This window comes from Amyelois transitella, chromosome 6 (assembly GCF_032362555.1).
Source record: "Amyelois transitella isolate CPQ chromosome 6, ilAmyTran1.1, whole genome shotgun sequence".
Lineage (NCBI taxonomy): Eukaryota > Metazoa > Arthropoda > Insecta > Lepidoptera > Pyralidae > Amyelois > Amyelois transitella.
Window position 1 is genome coordinate 12,457,735 of NC_083509.1, and position 25,189 is coordinate 12,482,923.

The window sequence follows — 25,189 nt, forward strand, 5'->3', positions numbered from 1 at the left end:
TAAATTTAAAAACTTGTGAGGTTTAAAGATTCCGCCCGCCCGCCAAGTCACATAAAGTGACATTGTATTCTTGATTATGCTTCTTAGTCTGAGATGAAGTGTGGTGTATCTTAAGACTTTAGATTTATAAATATCTAGGCCAGATTGAGTGAGTGTCACAGTGAAATTAAAAGAAATATCTTTTGTTCTCTCTTTCATCTTTGAATGTTCCCACAACTCACAACCTCTGCCGTTATGCTTTAGGCCTGACTCCTCTTTTCGAAATTTCTGTTTGAATTTTTTTTAATCTGCAGCTTCGTCAATTTTTAAACTATTTTCTAAGCGACTCAAGTCGTCAAAACCAGAAAACTTCAACAATCGAATATGTAAAAAGTATTTGTTGTCTATAAACCTTTTGAAAATGTCGAACAAATGAATCAAGTGTAATATTATATTATACGTAATATACATATGAAAATAATACGTAAGTTAATAAAATCACGCCTTATTCCTGCACGGGTAGACAGATAAATATCTTTCCACTTCCCTGCATAGATTCACTTCATCCAACTTCACGCAAACTTGTCGTGTCAAATTTGTGTGTGAAACAAAAAAATACCTATGTCAACCCACAAAAACACACAGTGGACAAAGGGTTATGAATTAAAAAAAATAATAAATATAAAACTGTTGTTGGTGCTGCTAGTTTGTCCGGACAGATGCGGTAGTCTGCCAGCGCGACGCCGTGCGAGCGCTCGTCCGCACATATCGTCCTACAAACGGACACACATACGTATCACTAGCTTACGTGTAGATAAGGTCTTGGTTAATTTTAATGGCTAAATTTGAAGGTGTTTTCTTGAAGGACGGAAAATTGGCATTAATAAGTGTGCTTCACACAAATTAGGCGTATGTTAAGAAGACTAGCTTAAATTATGTTAGGGTCTCAGTTAAGTTTTATGGTTATTTAGCATAAAAGAAAATTATTTTCATATGTGACGTCTTATACTATTCAAGATCTTTATGGACATCATAGTAATATTTTGACGATTGAAGAGCTTCTGAGTAGTAAAAGTTCGCGGATTTGAAAGGTAAAATTTTATTAATCTTAAAATCTTGTTCCAGCTTTTAAGGAATACTCGTATAATTTACATTGTTATCCTAGGCTTTCTCTCGTGGCTTTAGTTCTTTGTATAATAAATAAAAATAATTATCAGTAACTCTACTATTCATTTTATACTCTGTTTAAAAATGCTTTAATATATTCACACAGAATTATAATGTTTAGATTTCTACAACATAAAACATCAGTACTAAACCTAATCTCTTGTTTTCAGTCTGACGCTATGTAAACGGTTAGACAAAGCTTTTACGAGTAGCATTAAGTCCATTATGTTCACTTTAGTATTTTTTGAAATAGAGATGAAAGCTCTAGTAAAGTATTTGTCTCAGCAACATTATATTTCCTTCAAGTGGAGCGTCGCGCTTCTTTGTTTACAAACAAAGCCTCGTTTCCAATAGTTTCGTAACTGCCCGGTATTTTTACGTGTTCTCATTTTTTGTAACATTAAACCTACATACACTGAGTCATTTCTCAAAGGGGTTGGCAGAGAAATCAACTACAAAATTATAATTCAGTGGTTGAAATCGAATAAATTACTTAAAAATAAGTTCCGTGCCGTTTCCAAAGCGTCCAGAAGAAGCGGTAACAAACTGCATTACATGTTTCCACTTGCCACGATCCCTGCATAAGATATCTTATTTTCTATGTGTAAGCTTTTTTGCAAGCTCAATGGTTTAGGGTATTCTTGATCCGACGTTTCGGCCCCGATTATTGTAACTGTCTTTTTATAATTTTATTCATTTTCAAATTAAAAGTGTTAGTTAAGATCATGATTATTTACATATCAGTGTTATTTTATGCAAATAAAGCTCACGGTTGAATGTCATTGATTTTTGTGTAATAATTGTGCTTATAAAGTTACAAATTGAACTTAGAAAATGAAAACGGGTTAAACCGGAGGGCGTAGCCAGTATCTAAAACAATATAAATGATTACAAAGTGAATTAAGTACATTTTGTTCGCGGAATGATTTCAATGTCACCAAATTGCCAAGCATTTAACTTAGATATGCAAATTTATTCAGTAACATAATGGGATAGCACGTTTACGAACCGTCTCTTAATCCTGTCCCTCGGGATCCCTCGCCACACAAGGGCCAAAAATTGAATTATTTACTTCCCCTTCTCAGTCGTATGACACGTGCATAGTATCCCACCCAAGTACATGTGTCATACTTGAGGACTTTACAAATTAAAGACGATACAAAAGACATAATTATTAAATGTAATTTTTCAACTCATATAATGTTTTATGGGTCAAGCCTTATTATTGACGTGTTTTTGTAATTTTTCCATCGTTTGAAATTTTGGTTACAAAATTTATGTAAAGAACTTTTCTTCTGTTGTCTATATTTTTGCATGTCATCTGCGGCTGCATGTTAAGTACTAATAATTGCATATTTAATTAGCATTGTTTTCTTAATTTTTAATCTCCAGCGGAGGGGTAGGCAGAGACTACATATTTAAACTTCTAGCTTCGTACACATCTCTTGGCATTTCACAAAAGCTTGTCGATATAGAGCACTCGAGACCTCTTGAATATGAAATCGGCAGGGCAACGTTGGCTGTTACACTGTTGTATACATCATTTTTATAGTTTTGCTGTTCTTTGTACAAAAATGGCTTTACTCTTAACGAATTCTGCAATTGGCCTTTGTTTCTTATAAATCTCTTATTGTAATGTCCAATCGGTTTCTCTTTTTTAATAGATTAGAATAGCAACTGGATACCTATTTTTATATATAATACTAGCTGTCCTGGCAAACGTTGTTTTGCCATATAAATAATTTTTATGTAATTTCTAAAAAAATTAAGGGTGGACGACCCTTATCACTAAGGGGTATGAAAAATAGGTGTTGGCCGATTCTCAGACCTACTAATATGCACACAAAATTTCATGAGAATCGGTCAAGCCGTTTCGGAGAATTACGGAAACGAACATAGTGACACGAGAATTTTATATATAAGATTAGACAGTTTTGGCTAGAAAAATCTTATAAGTCTACGAGTAAATCTATTCTGTTTATTTAAAACTTTATTGAGCCTCAAAGGTACAATAGGTGAACTTAATGCTATTACTTTTCTACACCCGTCAACCTTTAGCAAATAGCAAACATAAATAATAACCTCACATCTTGTATCCATAGCGTTTTTTCTCTCTCATTCTCTTTGCCTGCGTCAATTAAAAAGTGTAAAAAATATATAAAAAAAATATCTTAAGTAATTGTTCATCTATAATATTTATTATTTGTGCCTACCTTTTTATTGCAATTTTTCCATGAACTCGTGACACCAATAAAATGGCGAGCGCGATATTTCCTGATATTCCGAAGACATGTGTATTTTGGTATACAGACTTTCTGTAGTAAGATGAGATCGTGTATTATTATTTAGATACGATAGTAGGCAGTAAATTGGCTATTTTATTTGAGAACACAGTTTTACTTTTTCTAAGAATGAAGAAATATAAAAAAATCAAAACTTAAAAAATCGAAGCGAGGAATTTCTTTATGAGTAAATAATAATAATGAAATGAATACTTTAGAATAAACTGTAACAAAAGATCTTTTCATGGCTTTAGCCACATAAACCTCTCCCAAGTGACTCTCTATGAGCCCGTATAAAATCATATGTGCCGTGTGGTTCCCGGCACCAATACAAAAAAGAATAGGACCACTCCATCTCTTTCCCATGGATGTCGTAAAAGGCGACTAAGGGATAGGCTTACAAACTTGAGATTCTTTTTTTTAGGCGATAGGCTAGCAACTTGTCACTATTCGAATCTCAATTCTATCTTAAAGCCAAATAGCTGAACGTGGCCTATCAGTCCGCTCAGGACTGTTGGCTCTGTCTACCCCACAAGGGATATAGACGTGATTATATGTATGTATGTATGTATGTACCAATATAATAATGTTACTAAATCTTAAGAATAAAATAAGTTTAAAAAAAGGGATTTATTAATGATTAAAAAATGAAGCACTAAGTGGATAGTTGAATTGGTTTAAATCCGTATGTATTACAATAAAACACATTATCTCCAAAAAACGCGAGACTAATTTGAAAGAAAAGAACGGAAAATTGTCTTGAAAAGCATTAAGTTAATTAGCAGTAATGCAATTACGTTGAAACGGAGTAAAATTAAAGTAAAAAAAACCACTAGTTTGTATCCTCGCGAATGAGGACAGGCTCTGAATTATTAAGGAACCTCACATTTTACAATCAGAAATCGATATTTAATTAGTACTGCATTTATAAAAAAATATCTATAACCATCTTTTTTGTATTGGTGTCGTGTGGTTCCCGGCACCAGTACAAAAAAGGAATAGGACCACTCAATCTCTTTCCCATAGATGTCGTAAAAGGCGACTAAGGGATAGGCTTACAAACTTGGGATTCTTTTTTTAGGCGATGGGCTAGCAACCTGTCACTATTTGAATCTCAATTCTATCATTAAGCCAAATAACTGAAAGTGGCCATTCAGTCTTTTCAAGACTATGAGGGATATAGATAGACGTGACCATATGTATGTATGTATGTTATCTATAACCATACAGCTGTACGTGAAAAAGGTGACTTTCGGCTCCATCTACCCCGTAATGTATGGAGACGTAAATATACATCACCTTTTTTCGGAACAAGTAGGTTGAGACTAGATAATTGTTAAAAGACTTAAAAGTATGTAACTGTAATTAAAATTTACCGAACAATAACGTATTCTATCTAACCTCCTCTTTTTTGAAGTCGGTTTAAAAAAGCTTATTTTTAAATACAATCTGAATTTTACTGAGCACAAATTCTTAGCAAATAACAGAGTTAGCTTTTCTTAAAACTAGTTAGAACAAGTTATCATAAGTTCGCAAGCTGTCTTCAATTCCTACTGGGAGAACTTTTCAAAATGCAGTGCTATTTATTTTAAAAGTAAAATTTTGCTGCGTTCTTCTACATACATGCATATAATCACGTCTCAATACCTTACAGAGTAAACAGAGCCATCAGTCTCGCAAGACCTGACAGGTCACATTCAGAAGTATAACTTAATTATGAAATCGAGATTTAAACAGTGTCAGGCTGCTAGTCCATCGCCTCATATAACCCCAATTTTACTATCCTATCCCTTAGTCGCCTTTTGCAACATCAATAGAAAATAGACGGAGTGTTCCTATGCTAAAGTATACTATATCTAAAAAGCCGGCAAGCCTCGTTTCCGGAGGGGTAGGCAGAGACGATATATTTCCATTTGCCACGACCCTTGCATACTTCTTTCGCTTCATCCACATAACTCTCTTCATGCAAACTCGTCGATTTCAGCTTTTCTTGACCTCACCTTTTGTCCAAGTTCATAACGTCTAAAAGTTAAAACTTATTTATTTTGAAATATTGAAGATGTAAGTGTAAGTTCGTCTGAGATTAATATGAAATTTAAATAAAGTTTTTTAATTTTCGTAATGAAAATATGCTTCCCTTATTAATTAATAACTATAGGTATATACACAGGTTTAATACATGCTCTAAATAGACATCCATTTCGGAAGTTCATAACAGGCTTACCTCGTCAAACCAATTTCCAATATTTACCTACGTGATATAGTTAGATAGTGCTGTAGTAAACGAGTAAAATTTAGAAAGAATGTCGATAATTTTTTTTTTATGTGATCAATATAATCATAATCTCAAAATATACATTTTATACATACATACATACATACATACATAAAATCACGCCTCTTTCCCGGAGGGGTAGGCAGAGACTACCTCTTTCCACTTGCCACGATCTCTGCATACTTCTTTCGCTTCGTCCACATTCATAACTCTCTTCATACAAGCTCGGCGGTTTCGGGTACTTTTGACCTGACCCTTTACCAGGACGTCCTTAATTTGATCAAGATACGTTCGTCTAGGTCTTCCCACTCCGACCTTTCCCTCCACACTCTCCTTGTATATCTGCTTAGTCAACCTGCTTTCATTCATCCTCTCCACATGACCGAACCATCTTAACATACCCTTTTCTATTCCTGTAACTACATCTTCTTTCACATCACAACATTCCCTTATCACGCTGTTCCTTATCCTGTCACTCAATTTCACACCCATCATACTCCTTAACGCTCTCATTTCCACTGCATTTATTCTGCTTTCATGCTTCTTTTGCCATACCCAACTTTCACTCCCATACATTAATGTCGGGACCAACACGCCCCTGTGCACAGCCAGTCGAGCCTTTTTGGATAGTTTCTGACTGCTCATAAAGGCATGCAAAGCTCCATTCACCATGTTCCCCGCGTTCACTCTCCTTTCAATATCACTATCATACTTGCCATCTGATGTAAACTTTGATCCTAGATATACAAACTCTTTCACTTGCTCCACTTTTTCTCCTCCAATCAAAATATTACATGCTGTCATTTCTTTCTCCATTTCAAAAACCAGTGTTTTAGTTTTACTTACGTTCACTTTCATTCCTTTCTCTTTTAAAGCTTCATGCATACAGTTTACCATCTCCTGTAACTCCTCCGCTGATGACGCCAGTATAACCTGATCGTCGGCATAGAGCAGACATTTGACGAGTAACTCATTCATCCTTAATCCACTTTTAGACTCTTTCAAATCTGTCAAACAGCTATCCATAAATAGGTTGAACAGCCACGGTGACGCAACACATCCTTGCCTAACGCCTTTCTCAATCTTAAACCACTCAGTGTGCGCTCCGTTTATCCTGACACAAGCACTCGAATCCTCATATAAGGATTTCAGTGCTCGTATTAAGAGACTGCTCACCCCATGCATAGAAAGTGCTGACCACAATTCATTCCTCTCAACTCTGTCATAGGCCTTTTCCAGATCTACGAATGTGCAATAGACTTTTTGACTCTTGGCCAAAAACTTTTCGGCTATGCACCGCAAGGAAAACACCTGATCAGTACATCCCATTCCCTTTCGAAATCCCGCTTGAGCATCCCATATTTTGTCATCAGTTTCATTCCTGACTCTATTAATCAATACCTTAGCATACAATTTGCCGACGACGCTAAGCAGGCTTATACCACGATAATTTTTGCAGTCCAGCTGTGACCCTTTTCCTTTGTAAAGTGGCACGATAACAGCCTTACACCAATCTTTTGGTACTCGGCCGCTTCTCCAACACAAATTGAAAAGGCAGTACAACTGACTAGCTACTACGCCTTTTCCTGCTTTAAGCATCTCGACCGACACTCTATCACACCCAGCAGCCTTTCCCGCTTTCATACATTTTATAGCTATATTATTTAATAACAAGAAAAACTTGCCTTAATTAAAAACTTAAAAAAACATATTATTTAAATTTTGACTCTCAGGAAGGGTTCCCTACGTGCAGGCATAACAATATTATAATTTATAATAAATATTTTATTATCCTACATATGCATCTAAGACCCCGGCCAATCAGAAAAATAAAATCATTTTCCAACCGTGACAAGACCGGGGAACGAACGCGAGACCTTTTGGATCAAAGGCGAGCACCCGACAACTGCGCTAAACAGCTCGTCAAATGCGAGTTGGATTATTAAGAATATCGATAAATCGATACCAATTTATATTTTGTAAATACAACACTAGTGGTTTTATGTTATACGGATCTATCGATTAGGGAATTGTCGAGTGTACTCGGGTCTAAGACGTGCATACTGCAGCAGTGGTACATTAGGTATGTGTTTCTATTGTTTTAAGTTTAAATGACGTAGGTGTAAGCAGGAGTCGAGTTATTGTACAGTGGATCATAAAGAAAAGATACACATTTGTAGTATAGAAAACGTATCGTAGTATATATTTCCCCATAGCCCACTGTACTCAACCTTTTTAAAGCCATGACTCCTTTTCGTTCGAAATTTTCAATTTCCTTTTAACAGATGCCTTGATATAATCTATTCAGTGATTTCGTCTGTGAGATAAACGTGTCATATTTCTGTCACATCTCTACTCCTAACGGGGTAAACAAAGCCAACAGCCTCGAAAAGGGTAAAGGGCTACTTTCAGCTCGACGATATTACGAATGAATTGAGATTCGGATAGTAACAGGTCGATAGCATCGCCTAAAAAAATAATTTCAAGTTTGGTTCTTCCCTTAAATGATTTTATAATAATAAACATTTGTACTTTGTTAGTAACACAATAACAGTCTAAACTTAAGTTTGCTAACCATATTTCTACGCGATTTGCTGCAAATTTTCAACCTTCAAATCAATTATATGTTAACATATATCACAACTATCTATGTAAATCGTATACAAAATCAATAACAGAAGAGATATTATAGTTCTCAATCATAGCTAGAACATTTTCCAAATTCAGGCATTTTCCCAAATATTGGCACCGCTCCGACAAATTTCATGTAATATGAAATATGTATTAAAATCACGTCTGACTACGTTTGCTGATGAATCCTGAAATAAGAATCATTTTCTAAAGTTATTATAATTGCATTTTGCGCTTTATTGTCTTCCCATGGGAAATACAAAAAGAAACTAACCTATTTTCTTCTTTTTCATCTGATTATACCAGGTTTTTACCTCTCAGTACCCAAAGGTTGGCTGGAAGAGATTGCTAAGCAATATGTCCGCCTTTGCTCAACATATTCATAACTAGCTGTGCCCGCGAATTCGTTAGCGTGGAATAGTTATTTTTGGCATCATTGAAGCCCTCTAGGACGAATAATTTTCCCCTTTTTTTCACATTTTCCATTATTTGTTTGTTCCTTATAGTTGCAGCCTAAAGCCTTTCTCGATAAATGGTCTATTCAACTGAATCTGAATGTGCAGGTTTTTCTCATGATATTCACCTTAAGAGCATCATAGCTAGTATTCAAACTAATTAATATGACTTCAAAATAAGTCATTGTACATAACCGTGGTCGAATTGGTAAGGTGCCGGATGCATGAAGTGGGATTTCAACCTTATATAGACCTTCTATTTTATCTCTGTACAAACTTACGCACACACTAAAAAAGAATCCCAAGTTTGTAAGCCTGTCCCTTACTCGCCTTTTACGACATCCATGGGAAAGAGATGGAGTGGTCCTATTCTTTTTTGTATTGGTGCCGGGAACCACACGGTACAAACTTAGGGTACTTAAACTTGGCGTACTGAAAGTCGTTGTTGGTGACAGCCTCCACTCGAAGTGGTCGTCTCGGTTGGAGAAATCAAACTTTTAACTCGACAACTTATATAATTATTTATTCATATAAATCTTATGTTACTGGCTTCATTTAATTAAGGTCGTTTATGTTTAAAAACTAGTTTAGTTTGGTTCTGGTGCTATTATAGCGTCAATGACTTTTTAAAAGATATTGTGACATAATTATTATATTTTATTTTTATTAAATATTAATTGATGACATTATTGCTAAATATATATTATTTTTAATTAAGTATAAATTAAGGCGAATTTTTGATATTTAATTTATTATTGAATGATTTAAATTCAAAATGAAAAAAATTAACTGACTGAATTATTGTACGTCTTGTGAAGACAGATCACAGTGACACGAACTGTTTTGTATCATCTTTTCTACCTGTGTTTCCGCAATAAAGAGATTTGATTTGATTTGATTTCTTTTTGCGCTATAATACGTAGATAGTTGCGAAAGTCTGTCTTTAACGCTTTTGTCTTCTTTGATTTTTTATTAAATCTTCACTGATGAGGAGCCTGTGGTCCGGCTAAACTAAGAACTAAGATAGACTGAATTTTTAGAAAGGACATAACTAGAAATTAACTTTTCGCGCCAAATCTGCGGGCTTAAGCAAGTAATGTGTGAAATACAAAAATTACCTTACAATACTTTATTCTAGTTAACCAATGCATGTAAGAACTATTTTATTTATAACAGCGTCTACGTCGGCCTACGAGCCTTACTCGTAGGTCGTAGAACATGCTACGGTTTCTCGTAGCTCGAAGCGCGCGTCGTAGCTGATAAGCACTGAAGGAGTATTCACTAGCGTTGACAAGATAAATATTATCTCTCTCTTTCTATTCCTAAAATTATTATAAGAGATAGAGTGGGAAAGAAGACGCCTTTTTTTCTTTATTCAAAAGCTCGTAAATTTTAAATACAATAGTGTTTGGTGTATGTTGTCTTGTTAATTATATTTTCGACATAAACTCAGATCCTAATATGGGTCGGTGGCACTCCCCTTTTTTTGTTGTAGGTTAAAACTAAGATTTAGTTTTAAAACTACATACCAATTCATTCTTATAATCGAACGTGACATTTTATATATCCATTAACATTAAATTAATTTTAATTAATTACTATTATTCTCAACCATTGGCCGTTACTCCTGATTTATGAAACATTATATTCCGTTCACATGCGGGATTCATTCGTGCAATTAATTCCAATATCCCGTATTCTCGCGCCGTATAGCCGACATGCGCCGAAGTGCACCTTCTAATTGCATGCCAACTTTAACTAAGAATAAACAGCTCAATCCGTTCTATTAAATAAGATTTTTAAACGTAAGAATACAAAAGATTTGTATTCTTAAGAAGTGTGGTTCATGGCACTTAAATATAATAGGACCACTCCATCTTATTCCCATGGATGTCGTAAAAGGCGACTTAGGGAATGGCTTATAAACTTAGGATTCTTCTTGAAGGCGATGGGCTATTAACATAGCTATTTGAATCTTAATACCGTAATTAAGCCATAAATTTGAACGTGGTATTCCAGTGTTTTCATGATCTCTGTCTACCTACGCGGTAGATAAGTTTTAATTTAAGGGTATAAAAGTGAGGCACGACAAGTTACCTTGTAAAATTGATCCAAGTTGTAACGTTGTTTGTAGCAAACGTGTCGACTCGGCCGGGTGCAACCAAGGTGGCATACAATTAGAAGGTGCAGTCTCAACCGCGCATTGATAAGGTTTAAGGTTAAGAATAACTTTATTCTCATAAGATTTACATAAACTAAATCACTTACTGAGAAAACAATATTTATGTAAGTAAGTATGGGCATGCGTTTTATGCAAAATAAATATAAAAAAGTAATAGCCTCGACACAGAGGAAAGAGTAATAAATATAAAAATAAAAATGAATTACCAAGGCCGGGGCATTGCTTAAGTGGGGATACTTATTTTAAAAGAGTAGATTGTGTTATCAATATTAGTGTAATAAATTTTGGGATTACATTTAGAAATGCATCTTCTCTCTAGAGAGAACTTAGGGTGCGATTTTGACATGACTAGACCAAGAAAGTCTAGTTTTTGCATATGAATTTTCTATCTGAATGGGAAGAGAAGCAGCTGGCGTACATTATATTTTTTCTATTTTATACCAACTTGGAAACTTGCACTAGATGAATGTGCGCCTATATGCCTTTAGTCGCCTTAACGGACATCCTTAGGAAAGAGATGGAGTGGTCCTATCTAATATGCTAGGAATGCCACAATGATGTGCCGTGTGGTTCCCGGCACCAATACAAAAAATTATAGGACCAATCCATCTCTTTCCCATGGATGTCGTAAAAGGCGACTAAGGAATAGGTTTACAAACTTGGGATTCTTTTTAGGCGTTGGGCTAGCAACCTGTGTCACTATTTGAATCTCAATTCTATCATTAAGCCAAATAGCTGAACGTGGCCATTCAGTCTTTTCAAGACTGTTGGCTCTGTCTACCCCGCAAGGGATATGGACGGTATGTATGCCACAATGAATAAAACACAATTTTGATATAAACATTTTGTCAATATTTATTGAACATTTCCCAGAGTAGGTAAGCGTGATTTGGCCGGGCGGCCGGCTGGCGGCGGTCCAGCGCGGGCCGCACGTATTACGTCAATAGCACCTATCTTGTGCCGCGGGGGTTCAGATGCGCCTTTACAGTCACACAAATTATGCTTAAGCTCTATTAAGAAAATTTGCTGAACGTGGCCTAGTCTATTCAAGACTGTTGGCTCTGTCTACCCCTCAAGGGATATAGTTGTAACTATATGTATAATTACGAGTATGTAAGAAAAATAAGCGCGTCTGTGGTCGAACGGTTCAAATGTCCGAATAAACAGGTTGAAATCATGCCGCGACTATGTCCTTGCCAATGGCAGTATTCTGTGTTATTTATTAGATTTGTAATCTAAGTATGCTCTTATGGTGAGAGAAGAATCCATGAGTATATAGTATCGTAAAGATAGCATTCTCAAATTTAAAACTTCTTCATCTGTGTGACTCAAAATGCAGTTTAGTCAGTAGACATTAAGTTAATCCTGTTAAGTTTTGCATCTTTACGAAAATTCGTAGTACACAGCCGCTGAATTTATTTACATTCTAATAACCACAACATACTCTACTTGAGATAAGTTTAATCGCTCCCGTTAGAGTGGCTTACTCCTCTCTCGTGTCTTATTTAAAGCAGTCCTGTGTTCCCGAGGGATTAGGGAAGCTGTTTGGAAAGAAAACATTAGTCTGGAGCAGAAGCGACATCTGGGCAATCCACTAAAGTTATTCAATCACGGAAGTATAGTCGTGGGGAGACGTGCATGTTCAAATAGATTTAGTAGGTAGTTAATGGGTTTTTTTAGTTTTTTATTAGTTTTTTATGCGTATCGCTAGAATGTGTAATGCCCTCTGATATCCACAGCGTAGAGACTTTGGAAACAACAGTAATTAGGCACTATTTGAACTTCTATGTACCTCAACATCAGACCTCATCTTTCTTACCAAAAAGCAAATTTAACAATAATTAAATAAGGTCTCATTACTTACATCACTTTCATAATATATTGTTACTTACGTCCTTCTTCGCTTGTTATGTGAATTGATTATTCTATTTCACACTGCGAAGATTTTTGACCTGTTTTGGTATCGCGATATACTAGTCCAGGGATCTATTAAGCGTGTCCACAAAATTTTATAATGTAATAAGTATTTGCGAAGACCTAAAAATAGTTAGGTTTAATGGAAGTGACACGCTACCTCACCTCGCCTGCTAAGCTATCATTAAGCTACGCCCCGCCCCCGGATTCGCTTAGTTAATGAACCGACTGAGGAGTGACCGTCCATTGTCAATTCATGACTAAGTTTAACCAAGTCGTTTGGTCACCACGCGTTCGAAAAAAATATGGAACAGAATTTATTTTAACGAAACTAGGTTTGGGCTTTTGTAAATTTCCAGAATTGATCTCTTTATAGGATTGTTATTTCTGAAGATGTCTTAGTGTAATTTAAAAAAAAATATAAAAATAAACATCAACAATTATAATAAGAATCCAACAAAAATAGTTTAAAATCTTTCTCTTTATTTATATGTATGTATTATGGAAGTTTCTAGCCGATCCGATATCAGTAGGATAAAATAGGACCTTGGCAATTAAAGGACAAAAATAATCTGTTTTATATCATAGCAGACATCCTTTTCACAATATACTCAATAGTATTTAAAATAATGACAAAATATAACTCATACACAATTTTACGAACATTTAAATACACAACCCGTTTACCCTTTCTTACGCGTACTCCTTTTTCTGTTGGGTGGTTAAATATGGAAAAATATTTACCGTCTCAACTATTAAAGAGCTTATCCCTGAAGCCGCATTGTCACACCCACTTTCAGGCAAAGGTGTTTGTCCTATATGTATGACGTCAGAGACCGAAGTGTGATTGCGGCCAGACCATAGACATATGCCTTTGGCGGGCAACTAGACTCATCGATGGACAATTCATGTTTTCATTTAGTACACAAGTTTTTTATTAACATACATACATAAAATCACGCCTCTTTCCCGGAGGGGTAGGCAGAGACTACCTCTTTCCACTTGTCACGATCTCTGCATACTTCCTTCACTTCATCCACATTCATAACGCTGTTCATGCAAGCTCGGCGGTTTCGGGTACTCTTGAACTCTGCAACCTCTTTTTTATTTATTTATTTAAAATGTATAAAAGGTAAACTTAATGCCATAAGGCATTCTCTGCGAGTGGAACCTCTGAACCAAACTGAGATGGATGTACATGGTGCGATAACTGTTAAATAAGAACTAATCTTAATAAAACTAATAAAGAATAAGAATGGACCTTATCTAATAATAATAAAATTAACAATTTCACTTTGCCTTGAACAACCTCGAAGCAGAGTTCGAAGCGAAGTTCGCTTTTTTGGTCTATGCATATGATATGGTTTCTTGAAATAATCCTTGTCATTGAAAAAATAAGACTGCGCGAGAAACTCTATATTATAGCGTTATAGTTTGGTTCCCGTTACGTGCTAAATGTTTAAATGTCACATGCTGTGTTTTGGCAATATTTCATTGTGATCTTATCGCTAATATCAGATTATTTTGTTGTTAGTACATTCTGTTTATTTTAAAAGACTAGTTTACCCACTTTGTCTAGTAAACCAAATATATGTCTATGGGTGACTACACTTGCTACAGATTATAACAGAGTATGCCACACCCGCGGCACTCCTCGCTGCGGGGTAGGCAGCGATTTGATTTGATAAGATTATGGCAAATGGATTAAAACGTTGCGTAGTCTAGTAAATGGTTTGGTGATGTCTTACTGCACTGTGGGGATACCCTTTTTCTCATAATAAATTATAAGAGAGAATACTATCGTCCTAATTGAAATTTTCTATAATGAAGTAAAAGTAAAGTAAAAATAATTTATTCATAAAACACCATTACAAAAAAGGAAACAATAAAATGTACAAAAATAGACTTGTAGTATGGTGCTCCCGAAAGGGTACCCCCTCAGCATAATGCTGGCTGTAAACAATATGCTACACAGCCAACGCTGATCTTCCGGGGGTGCCCGGGATTAATCTTGAGATGCGCTAAGACAATTGTGTGAAACGTTTTACAAAAGATTTTAAAGCCGGCTAGCATCTTTGTCTCATTATTGGGCAAAAGTCATGGTAAAAGTTCATAATATAGATATTTTTTTCAATATACACCATCAGAATTCATTACCTAATACAAGGGAATTGAGTACTAAGTATAATATTAGGAACCTATTTGTTCTATGATTATGTAATTGTATAGCTTACGCCCGCGGCTCCGCCCGTGTTATAGTTGGCATGTAATTTTCTATTGACCCTAGTTCATTTTCCCCACTACATGGTACGAGTAGGTTAACTTTTATGAAAATCGGTTCAGTAGTTTAACTGTGTAGAGTTCACAAAGATATTTTCGAAGTTACAATATTAGTTGACATATTCATACGGCATCTTCAGTGTATCTAATCTAATATTTTTTTTATCTAAGCCTTGTACTGTGTTTAACAATTTACGATGAACAGTTTACGATGGCGGCAGTGGGTATAGGCGTAACTCTTATCATTTATCTTATCTTTCAGTATTTTGATCGGTTAGTGTGGGAACTTCTTTAGTGGAAAACTGTCCAGTGAAACGTTTGATGTGTTAATAAATGAATAATAAATAAATAAGTATAAACAGAACAAAATTCACAGACTGAGTTAGGCTTAAAGTTTTAGCCTTTTATGAGACACTCAATGATATTAATTCTTGGTTGACAAGGGAGTTTACATTATATGAAGTAAAATATAGTTTAGTGATTTAATTATATTGTGTACTTCATGGCAGGTACATAAGTTACTATCCAATGGAATTTTAACAATATCAATCAATGATATTTCATTTATTTCTAGGTTATATTTTCTCTAATTTTTTTTATGCAGTCAAACAGCGAACTTTTACTACATTTTTTTTAAAGAAGACCTTTTATATTTAAATTTTTAAGGTGATTCTGTATTATTCTGTAGCTTAAACAGTTGCCGCCTACCAGTAGTCGCCTTTTACGTCATCCATGAAAGAGATATGTAGCGTTCCTAGTCTTTTTTCTATTGGTGACGGGAACCACACGGCTCAATTCTATTTTATAATAATTAGAAAATGTTTATTCGAGATTCGCTGAAACAGTCTTCATAATTTCGGAAGGCTACGGCCTTGATTTTGTATTTGCTGCATTATTAATGAGGCTGAATTAACATATTCATTGTAATTAAAGTCAAAGTGGGCGATGATCCGTGATTTTTTATTTAAATACGCGATTTTATTTTGTCAAACTATTTATTATAAATGAGAACTTCAATGTATTTCTTATGACTGGGCAAAATATTTTGAGGTCCATTTCAATTTAATTTTTAACCATTACTTACTCCAGTCCTTCAACAAAATACCAGTTTTGTTAAATGCTTATGTAATTCCAATAATAACCAATACTAACTTATTTTCCATCGACAGACGAAGACAGACCAATTATTGTTTTAGTGCCTCAATTGTTAAATTGTTATACTTTAGTGAAAATTTAAATATTCGTGGGTTTCTCCAAAAGTGTTCAATTCTAAGAAATTGATATTGTTAGCTTTCTCTTTATATTTATGAAAGGGAAAGTAAAATTTGTTTTTAAAAACAAACCACTGAGGTTAAATCGAGTCTGTTGACATAATAAGAAAAAAATACATTGAAATTATCAAAAAAAGAACTTCGTTTGAATATTTTTTCGTCGACACGTCCATTTTATACGTCGAAGTTAATTTTAAATTTCGAATTGCATCGAGTGACGTGACTTATTTTCAACGAGTGTTTTTCGTGAAATCACGAGTGTTCACGTATTGAGCGAGTGTTTTCGAAGTGTGTCGAGTGTGTTGGTGTTGACCATGATAGTGCAGTGATGAGTGTCGATGGCCTGGCCAGCCGGCTCCGAGGGGGCTGTGGAACTGCCCTTGCAGCAGATTGGGGCGGAGTCCCTGACCGTGCCTGGAGTCACCGTGGTGGATGGACATACCAGACTTAGTAAGTAATGTATAATGTTAAGCCCCAATAGAGGGAAACTTCCCTCAAATTCCATTATTATTCCAATTTCAATTCATTCATTCATATGATCAGGTCTACATCCCTTGTGGGGTAGACAAAGCCAGCAGTTGTGAAAGACTGATAGGCCACGTTCAGCTGTTAGGCTTAATGATGGAATTGGGATTCAAATAGTGACAGGTTGCTAGTTCATCGCCTATAAGAATAATGCCAAATTTATAAGCCTATCCCTTAGTCGCTTTTTAGTGTGTCCTATTATAATACTATTTAACATTGGTGCCGGGAACCACACGGCGATTTTAATGGTCGATAAAATATATGAATATTGGAATCAGTCAGACATTAGACAGCATTTTTCCACATTCCAAACAATTTTTCTTGTCAATTACGGAAAAAAGAGGTTGCAGAAGTAAGAAACGACAAAATAGTTACGCAATTTGAAACGTTTTGAACAAACTATATAATCAATCGGCTTACACTTTATCCAAATACGAAATTAATAACATGCTATAAGTACTAAGGTTTCGTTTAATTAGCCTAGTTAATTACACACATCTAGTTATCTAGGCTAAACTAAGAGGCTAATTTAAGTGAGAAACTGAGTCGGGAACAAGCACGAGAAACTTCTAAACGAAAACAATTTATGTTGAACCTCGCAACATCTGTTCTGAATAAGAGTAGTTTTCATTCAAAGCATGTTCTTGCTACATAAAATGCAGTTCCAGAACTATATTCGGATGTTTTTTACCATACCTACTTAGTTACTGTGTGTTTAAGTTTTATCCAAATAAAGTTTTATTCTATTCTACATATATTCATACATATAATCACTTCTTTACTCTTTACGGGGTAGACAGAGCCAACAGTCTCGCAAAGACTGAAAGGCGACGTTCAGCTGTATGGCTTATGGTGGGATTGAGATTCAAATAGGTTGCTAGCCCATCGCCTAATAGAGGAATCCCAAGTTTATTGCCCGAACCCTTAGTCGCCTTTTATGACATCCATGGGAAATAGATGGAGTGTGTGAGTGTGGATGCAATATTCTGAAGTGCCGACAACCACACGGCATTTGTTCTATTCTATTCCATTTTATATCTGTGAAATTTGATTCACTTATGAACGCAAATTTGGACGCACGCATTTTAAAGTAAAAAAGAAATGAAAACCAAACATTCTTTATATATTAATTGTGGCCATAAATTAAGCACGGCTATTTTTTAATTATTCCGGAAGTATTATTACTCCATCCTAATTAAATAAACAAAATGCAAGTAGTAAACGAAAATTTTAATTTTCAAGAAATCATGGGGTCACTTTAAACTTCAAAATAGTACAGTTTTATACGACTTTACCCATACATCTACACGATGTAGGAATATTGAAAAATGGATTTGTAAGTGGAGCATTTTGGGATTGCCCTTATCTTTCTTTCTTTATTTTCTATATTATGGCTTCCACCGGACTTAGGAATTGACCTTAACGATGATATTGATGACTAAATGTACGATGATGTAGAGCACTATATTATTATCATGACACAATTTTTATAAGTGATCGTGACATGATTATTTAAACAAGTTGATAGGTAATTTTTGTATCAGTGATAGTGTATATTATCTCGTAGATTAAGTATGTTAATATCAGAAAAATATAACTGTCATTGTATAAGTTTAAAGATGAATAATAATAAGCTGTGTTCATACGGACACATCATAAGAAGAGAGGAAGATCATATTACTAAAACAGAGTTAAATATGGATTTTAAAAGTTTAAAAATAGGGGAATACCGAAAATGAGATGGACGGACAAGGATAGTATGAGTAGAAAAAGGAGTGATTAGTGAGATGGCAAGAGACAGAATTGAAAAAAACTAACATACTGTGTCGACCCCACGTAAAAAGTGGGAAAAGGTAACGACAAAGGAGAAGAAGAAGGTCGATTTCGTCACAAGGGAGACACAGTATTCGTCTTACAATAAACAGCACATTATTACTATAATACATACATACATACATAAAATCACGCCTCTTTCCCGGAGGGGTAGGCATAGACTACCTCTTTCCACTTGCCACGATCTCTTTTCTATAACTAGGTACTATTACCCTTAGTTGTAACATATAGTCAGAACGATACGTTTGAGGCAATTAAGATATAGTCTACACCCAGAACAAATGCATCTTGTTACCTATATTAACCTTAACGGTGGTAACTGATTTTCTTATCAAAGAATGAATTTTATATTCATTCGCCAAGCTCGTGAATTCATACGCATCAGTTTTGCTGACGTTTTGTGATCTATTTCGTCCATTCCTCTATTCTTCGCTCCCGTAGGATATTTAAATGAAACCACCACCAATTTAGGCCTCATCTTGTTAACCACCAGGCAGATTGAGGTCAAGTGCATTCAAATCTGTTATAAAAAATGTAGTGATAAATATATATCGGCTGTACTGAATACTATACGCATTACAATTGTAGCGGGAGCGATGTTTCGGCTCGACCGCCACCAAAGGGAAGATCTTCCGCCAGGCTAGGTGTGATGCCTGGGGAACCGCGGCTCCAACGATATTGAATCAGTGGTTGTATTTATGTTCCAATCCGTGAAATCATTGTAATAGCGATTTAGACTCTGCGCTGATATTGGCTGAGCGCGTCAATTTCTTCTTCAAATATGATTGACAGATGAGGTGTGATGTTAGTGATATCGCCACACAATTATTTCATTAACGAAACATGAGAAGCAATTTTATAAAGACAAAGGCAACCGTCCATCGCACAAGGTGACCCATGAATATGGATCTGAGCCAATTACGACATTTATTACATGTTAATTAATTATAATTAACGAATGTGCTTGCTTTTCAATATTAATGTGGTTTAAAACATTACCCAGATTTATAAGTACCTATTGATAAATATCTACTTTCAATAGTTTGGGGACGTCCTGATGAAGGGCCAGGTCAAGAGTACCTTAAATGTAGAGAGTGATGAATGTGCATGAACTGAAGAAAAAATTAGCAAATTATTAAATAGCCAATGTCAAGATGTAGGCTTTGTCACCTCCAGGGAAAGAGGCGTGATTTAATTGAACGTACAAAAATTTTATAATGCAATGTAATATTGACAACTCTTGCACAAAATGAAAGGCTTATTATCGTAGTCGCCTTTAGCGAAATCTATACTAATATTATAAAGCTGAAGAGTTTGTATGTTTGTTTGTTTGAACGCGCTTATCTCAGGAACTACTGGTTCGAATTGAAAAATTCTTTTTGTATTGAATTGACCATTTATCGAGGAAGGCTTTAGGCTATATAACAACACGCTGCAACTTTTAGGAGCAAAGAAATAATGGAAAATGTAAAAAAAACGGGGAAAATTATTCACTCTTGAGGGCTTCAATGATGCCCAAACTCACTATTCCACGCGGACGGACTCGCGGGCACAGCTATCTTCCATTAAGAGGTGGAGTTGTATATTTAATGTACCAGGCACCACACGGCACATATGTGTGTGTTAAATATGTTTCTCTAGACCGTATTAATTCTGAGCTCCAGAGCGCAATTCGCACCGCCTTGAAGGCACCACCCACAAGCAGTTATATACGAGGATTACCTACAGCTTACCATTAACCACCCGACCTGGATAATTCTATTTTCGCCACTAATTATAAATTTTACGTAACATGACCGTCGAGGTGCCTCGGCAGGGCTTCGCTGCCGGCCTCAGTCGTGCCCCGTCCTCTCTCTGAGCGCCATGTTGGTCCAAATCCTAATCTTCATGTATATAGCGACGTGCCTTCTATTTTATGTAGCTCATGTGATCGACTATTACTTTACGGTCGTGATGTGATTGGGCTACGATTGACGTTTAAGATAGCTGCAGTGGCTACAAGGTTCAAGCGACTCGGTGAGTAGACTTTCATGTTCTTTAAGGTAACACGTGATTGATGAAAACACGCCAAGCGTTCAGATTGTTTTGTAGTCTGACAAAAAAGTAGGTTGTTTTAAAAACAACCGCTTTCTATTTATTTTTTTTATTCTGTAGGTTGCTACCATAATTTACACATGGTTGATTAAATGATCGCAACAATTCTTTATAAAATAAAACTGGTAACTCCTGTATAAATTGAAATGGAATGAAATATCGCCATATTGTCGTTGCCTTTCTCAATTCTCCTTGTACCTCCAAAAAAAGAGGACAATTATATACTACCGATAATAAAGCAGTCCTCACATACATACATTACAATATATGACGTCTTTATGACGTACGGGTAAGACAGAGCTGCAAATCACAGGCCAGTTATGCGCCACATTTATTCAACCAGCAAACGTGTGATATTCATAACATATAATTTTGGTCAATTTAACAACATCCGTGGGTGACTCTTCTCATCAGGTGTTTTTTTTTATTTTTTATTATAGCACAGTCTAGAAATTATTTGGCAAAACTAAATCTGAGAGGGAGACGGAGAGGTATGGAAACGGGAGGAGGCTTTACCTCAGTAGAAGTAATAAATGGCTTTTAGGAAACACGATCACCCACATTCCTTACATACCATCACGCCTGTTTCCCATTGGACTAGTCAGAGACTATGGACCTGCTACGATCATTACAGACCTTCTCATGTATATTTGACGATTACGGGTAGATGGTTTGGTCATGTGGAGAGGATGAATGAAAGCAGGTTGACTAAGCAGATATACAAGGAGAGTGTGGAGGGAAAAGTCGGAGTGGGAAGGCCTAGACGAACGTAACTTGATCAAATTAAGGACGTCCTGGCAAAGGGTCAGGTTAAGAGTACCCGAAATCGCCGAGCTTGCATGAAAAGAGTTATGTGGATGAAGTGAAGGAAGTATGCAGAGATCGTGGCAAGTGGAAAGATGCCCCCGGGACCCCTCCGGAAAAGAGGCGTGATTTTATGTATGTATGTACGGGTACTCCTAACATCTCCCTTTTTAATACATACATATGGTCACGTCTGTATCCCTTGCGGGGAAGACAGAGCCAACAGTCTTGAAAAGACTGAATGGCCACGTTCAGCTATTTGGCTTAATGATAGAATTGAGATTCAAATAGTGAAAGGTTGCTAACCCATCGCCTAAAGAAGAATCCCAAGTTTGTAAGCCTATCCCTTAGTCGCCTTTTTCGACATCCATGGGAAAGAGATGGAGTGGTCCTGCTGTTTTTTGTATTGGTGCCGGGAACCACACGGCACCCTTTTTAATGACGTGCAAAATTTGGTCCGTAAAAGTTTAACGAGGCCGACCCTGTGCGTTACTCTGAAAGTGGGACCTGCCTTAAACCTTTCTATATCCAGTTTCGTGATCGACCAACTAAGAAGTACCCACGTCATTCTGCGACGGCGAACTGTGCAACCGTCGTTCAATAGCTATATAGCTAGGGCTTCATTTCAGTTGCGTATCATCCTTCCACGGATCACGATGTTGGTACAAATTCTCGTGTACATGTATATTGCAACTTGTTTGTTGTTCTATCTTGTTCATGTGATCGAATATTATCTGTCTGTGGTGTGGTCTCGAGGGCTGGTGACATGCTGAGGGTTGCTGCAGCGGTTAGAAGGTTCAGGCGGCTCGGTAAGTCTTGACATACATACATACATAAAATCACGCCTCTTTCCCGGAGGGGTAAGCAGAGACTACCTCATTCCACTTGCCACGATCTCTGCATACTTCCTTTGCTTCCAGATGTAAGTCTTGAAGTTGCGTCATTTTCAAGCGGCTTGGAGTTGCTAACTGGCATCATTAGTTTCGAGTTTCTCAAACTGTTTGTTACTATTTGCTTTCGTAGTTCAGTGTTTGAGGCGTTTGCTTAATGATACAAATGTTGAAGACACAAACTGCCTTCTTTCTTTTTTTCTGTTGAGAAGATTTTGAGGCTTGCATCATCTAACGAATACAATAAATAGGAAAATTTTAATGTTTGTATGATTAATTAAGGCTTATAAAAATAAATCCTCCTGCAGGCGATGGGCTAGCAACCTGTCACTAATTGAGTCTCAATTCCGTTATGAACTCATACAGCTGTTGAACATATCCTTAAGTCTTTTCGGGACTGTTGGCTCTGCGTACCCCGCAATGGATATAGACATGACTATAATGTATGTATGATAAACGAACTGTTAAAGTATTCTCTATATGTTTAAAATTATGAATTCTGAGACCAAGGTGTGCAGGATGGCTAAATGACACCACATTGTCGAATTGCAATTTATTCACAAACTAGCTGTTGCCCGCGACTTCGTCCGCGTAAATTTCGAGTTGAATTTTAATCATACAGTCAGATACAGACAGACAGACATAAAATGTAGAAAAAAAAAAATTCTCTATCCGTTTCAGTCAAAATATTAAATGTATAGACAAAATATTTTTACCGTTTTATTATATGTAGTATTTTGATTTTCAGTTTTTTTAAAAAAATACTCAAACAACACAAAAAAAATATTTTTAATTAAAAAAAATATCTTGTTTTTGTTGGGGTACTATTATAAAATATAAATCGTAATGAAATATAAAATTTTCGTGGGAAATTGTACCTTATCTAATCGCAAATGACAACACTCGAGTGAAGGCGTCAATAGATGGAAGCGTTAGCGATATCTGTCATAATATCTTCATTTTCCTTAACATTACCGATAAGTATGTTTTATTTTGATAAGGCGTGAAATGGGACGTCATAAAGGTACAGTGACCCTACTTTTGTGATTTAACTTCCTGGTTAAGATTGGGTTACGTAAATTTGGAAGTCTTCATAGCCTCCAGGTAGACCTTTTAGTGCATCCCAATGTGGGATGGTCGCCAAGTATCTGACTGTAAGATCTTGGACAAATCTTTTCTCAATTTTAAAAGTCTGCTTAGAATGTTATCAAATAATACGCTAATTGAAGAGAGAGCGAAAGTTATTCATATTTTAAAACTTTACTGGCACGGAACTCGCTCATAAAAAATGTTTAGATTCGAGCCATTGGATTGCCACCAAAGTTTACCGAATAATATAAATATTGAGATGTATTTTTTCTATTTTAAAAATAATTTATTTATGCTTCACTACAAAGTATAAATCAAAGTCGCTTCCCGCGTTTGTCTCTCTGTATATATGTATACTTAGATCTTTAGGATTTTGATGCATTTTTTTAATAGACAGAGTGATTCAAGAGGAAGTTTTATATTTATTAATGCTACCCGTGCGAAGCCAGGGCGGATCGCTAGTCAAATTTTAATTTTTTTTTTTAAATTTATCTGATTTAAGTATTTGTTTCCACCTAAATTTGAACCCGCGACCTCACTTGTAAACGCCCAAGCTACTGCATCATGGAGCATAATCGTTACTAAATTTCGTTCAATAATTCGCTGAACCGCATTTGCATTCACGCTGACCGATTTAATCTGAAAATCGCAATTCACAATGAAAACCGCTAATTATAATAATACCGTGTTTAACTTAATCGTGATCACTGAAGGTACAACAAGCTTTTGTTCTAGGCTTTTTATCATCTTTGGACTTATAGAAATTATCAAAAATACTATTAAGCCAAATAGCTGAGCGTGGCCTATCAGTATTTTCAAGACTGTTGGCTCTGTCTACCCCACAAGGGATATAGACGTGACCATATGTATGTATAAAAAATACTCTCTCAATGTCAGGAAATCTCGGCGGATTTTGCTAACCCCAAAACAAATTCGAGACTTATGTTAAGGAAAGTTGATTAAGCTGAAGGAAACCTAAGTTCACCAAGATGGTTGAAAGAGAGTCCGCTTTCCCTTTTTTTTGTCTTTAATTTTCCAATTGACGGCATCTTCAGTTTTAATTCAATTTGCTCTTAGACCACATGGAGATGTCAAATCTATACTAATATTATAAAGCTGAAGAGTTTGTTTGTTTGAACGCGCTAATCTCAGGAACCACTGGTTCGAATTGAAAAATTCTTTTTGCGTTGAATAGACTATTTATCACGCTTTAACTGTTAGGAGCGAAGAAATGATGGAAAATGTGAAAAAAACTGGGAAATTATATACGGCATATATATTTCATTGACGGCCTCTGTGGCAGAGCGGTACGCTTGTCTGTTACATCGGAGGGCCCGGGTTCGTTTCCCGGCCAGGGCATGATGAGAAAAGCCCTTTTTCTGACCGGTTTGGGTATAGGAACTTTATGTATATAAGTATTTATTATAAAATATAGTATCGTTGTGTTAGTATCTCTTAACATAAGTCTCGAACTTCGAGACTAACTAAATCTGTGGCATTTGTCCCGTATATATTTAT

The 25,189-nt window shown here is 35.9% G+C and overlaps 1 protein-coding gene across 5 annotated transcripts in view; it reads left to right on the forward strand.

Moving 5' to 3' along the window:
• Positions 1-25,189, forward strand: part of LOC106132029 (probable phospholipid-transporting ATPase IA) — a 105,711-nt gene that overhangs the window by 14,351 nt on the left and 66,171 nt on the right. The window contains exons 1-2 of one of the 5 annotated variants that reach the window (XM_060944794.1): positions 15,430-15,627; positions 16,335-16,886. The exons of 3 other annotated variants lie outside the window; for them this stretch is intronic. In XM_060944794.1, the coding sequence (XP_060800777.1) occupies positions 16,775-16,886 (112 nt within the window). In that variant the 5' untranslated portion in view covers positions 15,430-15,627; positions 16,335-16,774. Of the gene's footprint in view, positions 1-15,429; positions 15,628-16,248; positions 16,887-25,189 lie in introns of those variants that run through there. One more of the 5 variants, XM_060944793.1, reaches the window with a different exon arrangement.